This window comes from Elephantulus edwardii, unplaced genomic scaffold (assembly GCF_000299155.1).
Source record: "Elephantulus edwardii isolate Elephantulus edwardi_28Jun2011 unplaced genomic scaffold, EleEdw1.0 scaffold00054, whole genome shotgun sequence".
Classification (NCBI taxonomy): domain Eukaryota; kingdom Metazoa; phylum Chordata; class Mammalia; order Macroscelidea; family Macroscelididae; genus Elephantulus; species Elephantulus edwardii.
The window spans coordinates 13,261,730-13,271,886 of NW_006399804.1; the positions used below are offsets into that span (position 1 = coordinate 13,261,730).

Below are 10,157 nucleotides of genomic sequence, written 5' to 3' on the forward strand. Positions count from 1 at the left end.
GGAACAGCATGGTCTTACCCTATCTAGCATGAACCTGTTTGTTCTCCTAGCAGTCCATGGTATACTGAATACTCTTCTCCAGCACCACAGCTCAAAGGCATCAATTCTCCTTCTATTACCTCTAGTTATTGTACAGCTTTCTGATGCATGGCAAGTAATTGTAAAGACTATGGAGTGTATTATACATATATACTTTTTTAATGTTGTCATTGTTGTTGACTGATTTCTATATACTTCACGGAAATGATAATTTACATTTCCCCAAAGTGTGTGATATTTCCCTAGAGTATGTAATATTAGGTTTTATATTTTTGCATTTGTATTGTTTGTATATTTTCTATTTTATATTTTCTCATTTAATTTTTTTATATAAATTATTTTCATTGTTGAACATTCTCTTCCCCTCACTTCTCCATCTTGCAGTGCACCTATTTCCAGATTGTTACCATACATATAATGCCTAACCATATATACCTTTCAGACAGTACTTGCCCTCATCTATTCTAATATGGTTTTCATTAGTTCCTTCTTTTTCCATTCTCTCCCCTCCGCTCCCCATGTCTGTCCTATTTTACAATAGCAGTGTTTGTCCTTTTGTGACTGATTTCACTCAGCACAAGAGGGACCATTTGGAACACAGTGGTAGTCATTAATGCTTTTATAGGGAGATCTGGGCAGGGCAGGCTTCAGAACTGCTGTCCATAAGGTTGCTATGAGTCACACGCAACTTGACACGGCATATAACACAACAATAACTGGTGGCTTAGTGATAAGAGGTTGCAGTACCAGCCCAAAGGCATGTGCTCCTAGTCGATGTATCAGCAGCTCCACAAGAAAAAAAACCAAACAAACAGGCAGTTTTCTCTTATGCGATTTATTGTATCTGAAAACCATGAGAGGGTCAGCTATGAGTCAGTACTAACTGGATAGCACACAATAGTATACTGAGTAGCATCAATGATGGAAATTACTGGCCAAAATGTGCCTTGGGAGGAAAAACCTGGAAGTTGACTTCTGAAAGGCCATCACCTTGAAAACTCTATGGAGCAGTTCAACTCTGTACACATGGGGTGGCCATGAGTTAGAACTGATGTGGTGCTAATTAAAATGCAGTTTACAAAGGAGTTTTGTATCCATTATCTGTTAATCCTTCCAAAAGGTCTATAGTAGGTAATACAGATTTAACTTGCTAGAAAGGAACACCAGGGTATAAAGGCTTTAAACTTATTCTTCAAAGTGTGAATGTGACAACCCAAATTGTTGCCATTACCCCACATTGCCTTCCCAGGCATGACCATATGTATGCTGTCCCAGACAGAAGCGAGTCAGGCTTGCATGTTCGTATTCTGTGTTTATTTGCATGATGTTATGCTGTTGAGCTGGACGCTTTTAAAAGCAGACCACGGCTGTTGCCACTGTTTGTTAAACATTGCTCCTTGGAGTGGGCAGAGAATACAGACAGCAGTTTGAGTTCTTAGTCGTCTTGAATAGTATCAAGCAGGGTAAACAGAGAAATTCTTAGTTTATCTGAATGAAGGGAACTATTGTGCACGCTTTGGTTTTTATTGGCATGTCTGTTCTTCCTTACCTTTTTGTTGCTTTATGCAGAAAGTTCAAAGAGATAATAAAAAAACAATCTCCCTTGAAGGTCTCTCTCTCTAACTCCAGTACGAACATTCACCATTTTCCTGCAGTCATTCATGTCAAACATCTTGTCTCATTTCCCAAAAGATGCATGTGCTGTGTTTATCCGGAGTCTGGGTGCTAACTGAAAAGCAGGAGGTTTAAACTTTAAACCCACTTTGAGGTATGTTGGAAGAAAGGTGTGGTGGTTAGTCCTAAAAAATGAGTCTTTGAAAACTTCATTGAACAAAATTGTATTCTGACATGCATTGGGTTACCATGAGTTGAAATGAACTTGACAGCAGCTGGGCTCTTAAAATGGCTTTTCTTTTGCTTCTGTTAATTTACCCACATCTCATACTGTTTATATTCCTCTATGATGGAACTAGGGAGCTCTGATGGTCTAATCCATAGGGAACTGTGCTGCTAACCCAGATGCTACATATTTCAGTGGCTTGAACCCACCAGCGGCTCCATGATTTTTTTTTATAATTAATTGTAATGAAAGTTTACAGAGACTTCGGATTTCCAGTTATTGATTGTTGCACTTTTCTCCCTTTCCAACCTTCCCCCTGACCCCCAATTCACTCTTCTCCTTAAAAAGTAAAAGAAAAACTCTTTCATTGTTATGCAATCTCTCCTCCCAAGTCCACTCCAGTGTACAGTTTTCATTCTGGACTCCTGTCTTGACAATAATACCTAATCATATATCCCTTTTAAACAGTTCTCTCCCTCATTCTGTTTCAGTGCAGTATACATCATTCCTCCTCTCCTTCTCTGCGTTCCCTCAACCCTGATGTCAGTCCCATTTTACAACAGTGGCCCTATGCAATATTTGTCCTTTTGGACTGAGATATTTCACTCAGCATAATGTCCTCCAGGGTCACCCTTTTGTATAATATTGCATGAGTTCCTTGTTTCTCAATGCGGCATAGTATTCCAATGCGTGAATACACAAGAGCTTCTCTATCTATTTGTTTGCATATGGGCACTTGGGTTGTTTCCAGCTCTTTGCTATTGCGAACAAAGACACAATAAACATGGATGTGCATATATCTGCTTCAGTGGCAGTTATGGTTTCTTTAAGGTAAATTCCCAGTAGTGGAATTGCTGGGTCAAACTGTATTTCTATTTGCAACTTTTTGAGAAAGCGTCATACAGCCTTTCATTGTGGTTGCACCATTTTATACTCCCACCAACAGTGAATAAGGGTTCTGGTTTCTCCACAACCTCGCCAGTATTTAATATTTGCTGTTCTGTTAAATTTTGCTATTCTTACTGGGGTGAGATGATATCTCATGGTTGTTTTGATCAGTGATCTTCCGTTACAATTTATTGCCTCAGAAAACAGATGGTAGGTCTTTAGGAATCAAACCCAACTGTATGGCAGTAAGTTTATGGGGGAAATATAATTATTGATGTCACTGGATGCCTACTTTCTGCCAGGCACTGTCGTAGGCATCTTATATGCCTATATAAGATATCTATCTCTATCTATCTCTATCCGTATATTCTGTCTCAACCTTACTGCCAATTTGACAAAGTTCAGCTCCCAGTCTGCTGATGAAGAAACTAAAACTGAGAGTGACTAGAGATGGCACCTTACTGAAGTGTTTGGCAGAGTTGGAATCCGTATTTGTTCATCTTCAAACCAAATTTTTCATTCTACCACAAAGCACAAAGTAATGGTGCATACTGTACTGACAAGCAAAAGAAGATATTTAGTAGAAAAATTCCTTTTAAATGTATATATTTAAATAGCCAGCATCACAGTCTTTTTCCCCCTCTCAACCCTTAAAAGGTGGGTTGGTGGTCTAAGGTGTTGAAATGCAAACTTAATAGAAACTCATTGCTCCAGTATCATATCCATTAGGGACCCAAAGAGAATTACAACATATAATGGATCTCTCTGTTTTACTTCTTTCTCCACCTGGTCAACTCTCAAAGGAAACAAAATCCATATGATCATTGAGGTCTAGAAATGAACTTTTATTTTAAATCTGTCAAGGATTCCTGGCAGTTATTAATTTTATTAAAATGAATACATATGGCAAAACAAAGAAGCGAGGTAATTCTATTTCTCTACATCATAAATTATGACTTAGATTCTCAGCTGCTGGCTCAGCATTGTTCAAGATCCTTTGAAAGGATTGGAGGGATTTTAATTTCCAGAGAATGTTAAAGCAGCAAAAGAAAAAAAAATAAATTAAACATAATTGTAATTGAAGCTGGTGCCAAGGATGTACTAATTGTGAAATCTTTTTGATGTGCTTATAGGTCAAACTCATTTTGGTATTTAAAAAAAATCATGTGGATACTATCCTCTATTGTCTTTTATAGCTTTTAATATAGAACAAGTTTTCCTTTTTTTTTTTTTTTAAAAAAAAGTAACAACAAAAGAATGGTGACTAGTTAAAATAAAAAACAACCAGGATTTGTTTGTCTAGCTGAAATATGTTAAAATAAAACAAAACAATGTATTAAAATAGTTAATGCCAGAATAACTTATAATAGTATGAAAAAGAGTGAAGTATTTGTCCTTAGTTTTCATATAATTTATCACATTTGTTGCAAAAGTTCATTTGTTAAGATTCCAAAGTTTTTATCATGAATCTGTAGCTCCTTAATGATTTAAATCAAAAGAACTCATACTTCATCTGATCATACAGTCATAACATACATATCTTGCTTTGCACTTACTGTGACTGCAAACAATTTTGAACAAAGTAAATATAATATATATATATACACACAAAAAAAATATTTTTATATCAAATTATCTTCACTACACTAAATAAACTCAATCCCCAACTTCTATGTTACATGAAAGTGTCCCACAATTTATATCAAGACTGATATTGTCCCAAGTTATCACTGGAGCAGCCTTTGGTTTTAAAAGCAGTTTGCAAATAAGGAAAAATATCACCACATGGCTGTAGTATTGGCTTTCCAACATATAAAAAATCCCTTCCAGTTTTAGAAAAAAAATTTCAAAATAGATTATATGTCCTGAAAAAAAAAACCACCAAAACACCCCACCATAAAAGAATCAAGTCCTTTTCAGTTTTCTATAGCACATACACTGTTATATTTGGCATCTCCATTGTTTATTCAAGTTTCAAGTCTTCCCAAGTTGATTAGAATATCATTGCTTGATTGAAAAAGACTCTTCTTTTTTTTATATATATATTGATTACACTCACTCAATGGTAGTCTAATTTAGAAACAAAATGTTCTTTCTTTTTATGCATGATTTCACTTAATTTTTACTTTAACATCCTACTTGGCAAAACCCAAAGACTGTTCAATGTTTGGCTTTCCATGTGTTTCAGATTTAAACATCAGCATTATGTGTGTATATGTATATTTCTTTCATTGTCTTGTTCTCATTGCAACATAAATTGTCCATCAGCAATTGTAATTTGAAATGAACCAAATAAGACATATTTTTTTGTCATTCCATCTCAAATACAGTTTCAATTGCAAAAACCCACTGGGCTCTAATGCAAACAGTACTATGTTTTAAAACTAAACTACAGGTTCAGTTCTATACAGGAATATTTTGAGTAATTTCTGCAAAAATGTTTTCTTCTAAATTTAAAAAGAAAATCAACTTTGGCCAAACTCAAGAAAAAGAAAATCTAAATTAATTCTAAAGGGCATCATGGTGCTTTCCAGCCAGCCTTGAAATAAAGGGTTTCAGAGCCAAATGTGTTTGTTGGTATTTCCAATTCATTTTCAAGGATCAGCACTGAAATGCACACGTTTTAGGGATCTTCCTACCTTTCAATTTAGAAGTTCGTAATGTATGAAATATGCAGGCAAGAAACATGCATGAAAATCCCACTATTACTCTGAAAAGCACATTGAACACTTTAAAATATTATAGGGTTCCCCCTCAAAAAAAGAAGCATTTCACTTGGGCTGAACAGATTTCCAAGTTTTGACATGTAAATTATTGAATACATGGTAAGGACTTTCAGCAATCATGGGTCCAGTCCTGGAAAGCTTAGGTCCATCTGGAATGATACACACAGACTAATAAGCATAATGGCATTGTCATCTTGAGGCATAGCTGTTCCCCTATGCCCACGTTGTAGCTTGTTTGGGGGAAGCAAGGCACTTACTGTAATGGTAATGCAGACATCAGATGCATAGTTGGAGTAACATAAAATAAGTTACCATTTTTGATTAAAATGAGGTTGGGTTTTTTTTCCTTATAAGTTACACATCTTTTATAGAAGCAACTATATGATATTTTTAGGTTAATTGAAAATAAAAATGAGGTGGGGAAAGAAGGACTGCTCCTCTGACCCTGCTTGGCATAGAGGGTGTTTCCACTCTTGCTGTGGCTCTGAGGAGAGGAGATTGCTGGCGTGTGGAGCAGCCCCTGGGTGTGAAGGCCACGGCTCCTAGAAGGGCTGCACAAGCGGCACCCGGACTGTCTTTACTTCTGCTATGTGCGACGACTTCTGGATGATGCAGCTGGCCGTGCCCTGCAGCTTGTCTTTCCCCTGGGCGAGATTCGTCAAGGCCATGGCTGCGTTGATCTCCTTCCAGTATGTGTCATCCTTGCTCTGCCCCTTTTTCTTAGCTGCACTGGATTTAAGCACAAGAGAAAGAAAATGATCAAGTTCACTGCAAGGTGAGTTGAAAAATGCCACAACTCAAGAGCATGGGGCATTCTGTAGCCTAGGGGTAAAAAGCTGCAATGCGATCCCCAAGGGCACACAGTTCAAATCCACCAGCTGCTCCACAGGAGAAAGATGGACAGTCTCCTCCTGTGTGAATGAACTGCCTCTGAAAATCCATTGGAGGGTCAGCTGTGGGTCAGTTCTGACTTGATGGTACATAACAACAAGGGCACAAATGGCCTAAAAATCCATACTACTCACCTATCATCCTTACTGGGTCCGTTTTCCAGAGTGTCTGTAAGGAAAAAGAAAGATTCAATTACTTTTTTTCTTGAACAACAACAAAGAAAGTCAGGCATTTCTCAATTACTTATGAAAAACTCATGAGAAAACAGGGTTAAAATTAGGCCACACAGTTTAAAGTAGTATTTAAAAACAAAACAAAAACAACTATGAGATATCATTTCACCCCAGTCAAAATAGCAAAATTTAACAGAACAGCAAGCAACAAATGCTGGCGAGGTTGTGGAGAAACTGGAACCCTGATTCACTGTTGGTGGGAGTGTAAAATGGTGCAACCCCTGTGGAAAGCAGTATGGCGCTTTCTCAAAAAGTTGCAAATAGAGATACCATTTGACCCAGCAATTCCACTACTGGGAATATACCCTGAAGAGACCATAGCTGACATCCAAGCAGATATATGCACACCCATGTTTATTGCAGCTTTGTTCACAATAGCAAGGAGTTGGAAACAACCTAAGTGCCCATCAACAAACGAATGGCTAGAGAAGCTGTGGTATATTCGCACAATGGAATACTATGCTGCATTCAAAAACAAGGAACTCATGCAATATTATTCAAAATGGTTGACTCTGGAGAACATTATGCTGAGTGAAATATCCCAGTCACAAAAGGACAAATATTACATGATGCCACTGTTGTAGAATGGGACTGTCCTTGGGGTTGGGGAGAGACTGAGTAAGATGGGTTCACTAATGTATACTGCACTGAAACAGAGGAGGGAGAAAACTGTTTAAAAGAGATATATAACTAGGTATTTCTGTCATCACAGGAGACTAGAGCGAGGGCTACATGGTGGAGGGGACCTGGGGGAGGGTTTGTAAAACAATGAAAGAATCTTTTCTTTTATCTTCAAGGATATGAACATGTATGGCCAAGCACAATCAATAAGAGTGCATCTAAATCCCAAAATCAATCTCCATAATAGTCTATGTGTTTCCTACTGCCAAAGGGGCCCTTTAGAGTAGTGAGAGAAGATCTTCACCCTGAAACCCACAGCGTCCCTTTTCAGCAGGAAGTAGCTAAGAGAATACGCCATCCCCTTTTCCTTATGACTCAGGGTGAAGTCTCTCTCAGGGAGGAGTGATAGGGAATGGCAAAGGACACACTGACAAAGAAGATTAATCAGAACTGGCTTTAACAAGCACTGTGGCATTCGGACAAGAACAAACTGGGAGGAGGGTAGAGAGAATAGTGCAACAATGAATGAATGGAAACCCAAAATCTCTGTAAATGTTTATGAAAATTAATAAAATATAATTATAGAAAAAAAACCAAAAAACAAAACACACACACACACACAACCAAACCAACCCCTTACAAAGAGGGTCATTACAAAAGAGATGGGCAGAATTAAAGTAGACAATTAAAAAAAAAAAAGGAACTTTCAGAACTATACTTGGTGGTGAAATCTGATAATGTACTTGGCTGGCTAATGAATGGTTGGTTGTTCTAGTCCACTTGGAGGTATCTCAGAGAAAGGCCTGTGATCTACTTCCAAACACCTGCCATTGAAAACCTTACAGAGCACTGTTCTACCATGGAACACAGTAAAATTGACTTGATGACAAATTGATATTTTTCCCTCCCATAGACATGCAAAAGTCAAAATGATGTTTACTCTGAGAAATTAGGCCTTTTCATCAGGAGGCAAAATGAGCTAAAGAGGAAAGTACTGATAGGATCACAGAACAGGTTCTGCCCACGTGCTGTCACTCTCCTGCTGTCTAACTTTGCACAGATAATAAGGACTCATACTGCTTAGAATTCTGTTTCCAAAAAACAAGGGGATTTCTGAAAGCTCTTGAGGGTACCTGTAGTTCTTTAGTCTACAATTCCACGAAAATAAAATGAAGTAAAATAAAATCTTAATCACTATTGAGAAACAGCAACAACCAAAATTTAGCAAACGTGTTTGTTGTGCTCTTTGACTAATTAGCACATAGAACAGACCCAATGTTGATAAAAACTCAGAAGTTCCTGGCACACTGGAGTAAGCAGGCACCAGCCCTAACGCTCCCAACAAACTCCACAGTGTTTTTCTTGCCTAAGCAACAAAGTCAGGATCGGATAATAGATAGCTTTTGTGTGCACACTTGCATTTTTGTTTGGTATTTGCTCTCTCACTCAAAACTGATTTTTCCCAACTTCATTCAAACATAAAGGAAGTTGAGAGTGGTTCTCAATCTTGATAAAGTCTCCCCAGTTTAGTTTCTTTGCTTGAAAGAAAATGGTATTTGGAACCCAAGAACAGACACAAAGAAGGGAAAGATTTGCAGGGGTTGAAGAGAGGCCATAGCCCCTTGCATGATGTGGGAAGAAAGTGGTATAGGCTTGGGACTCCCTCATCATCCTATAATACTCCAAAACTGGAGAGACGTCATCACCACCATCAACAATAACAATAAACAGATTTCACTAGCAGCTACACAGTGAGATAGCCTAGAATATTACATTGACAGAGACGTGCCAGAGGTTCAAGCTGGATTTAGAAGATGCTGATCTCCTAAAATCAGATATATCTTGGCTGAGAGCAGAGAACACCAGAAGGAATCTGTATTTTATTGACTATGCAAAGGCATTTGACTGTGTGGATCAAAACAAATTATGTCTAACATTGAGAAGAATGTGAATCCCAGAACACTTGATTGTGCTCATGCAAAACTTATACCTACATCAAGAAAATGTTGTTTGAAAAGAACAAGAAAATGCTGCATGGTTAAAAATCAGGAAATGTGTGAGACAGGATTGCATCCTTCCTCCATATCTATTTAGTTTGTATTCAAGAAGCTGAACTTTATGAAGGGAAGTGTGGCATCAAGAGAATAAGACTCATTAACAACCTGTTATGCAGATGATACAACCTCGGTTGCTGAAAAGTGAAGATGACTTGAAATACTTGATGTAGAAGACCAAGGACTACAGCCTTTGGTATGGACTACAAATCAACAAGAAGAAAGCAGACAAATAAAAAATTCTTGCCATTGGACCAATAAGTAGCATCATGAGAGATGGAGAAAATACTGAAATTATCAACAATTTCCTCTTACTTCGATCCAGAATCAACATACCTGGGACCAGCAATCAAGAGATCAGAAGACACATTGGGAAAATTTGCTGGTAAGGATCTCTCCAAACTTCTAAAGAGCAGGGATGTTAGTTTAAAGACCAAGTTGGCTCTGATCCAAGTCATGGTCTTTTTAATTACTTGCTATACATCCGAAAGCTGAACAATGAATAAGGTAACAGAAGAACTGATACCTTTAAGTTGTAGTGTTGAAGAAGAATACAGACTATCCCACGGACTGCCAAGAGAACAAGCAAATACGCTTTGGAAGACGCGTAACCAAGGTGCAGACATAAGGATGGTAAACCTTCATCTTTTGGGGCATGTTGTTAGGAAGGGGGCAGGCCTTGGAAGAGGATATCATGCTTGGAAACGGAGGGGTCAGTGAAAGAGAGAAAAATCCTCAATGAGATGGATTGACACAGTGACTATAACGATGGATTCAAGTATATAAGAGGTAGGGAGGATGGCACAGGATAGGGCCAACCTCAGATCTCTCTTGCTCATAGCGTTGCTATGAGTCATGCTTAACA

The 10,157-nt window shown here is 38.0% G+C and overlaps 1 protein-coding gene across 1 annotated transcript in view; it reads right to left on the minus strand.

The window, feature by feature from the left end:
- Positions 1–6,035: 6,035 nt before the first annotated feature.
- Positions 6,036–10,157, minus strand: part of MKX (mohawk homeobox) — a 100,385-nt gene continuing 96,263 nt past the window's right edge. The window contains exons 5-6 of the mRNA XM_006887112.1: positions 6,519–6,552; positions 6,036–6,222 (exon numbers count right to left, since the gene is read on the minus strand). Coding sequence (XP_006887174.1) covers positions 6,036–6,222; positions 6,519–6,552 — 221 coding nt within the window. The remainder of the gene's footprint in view (positions 6,223–6,518; positions 6,553–10,157) is intronic.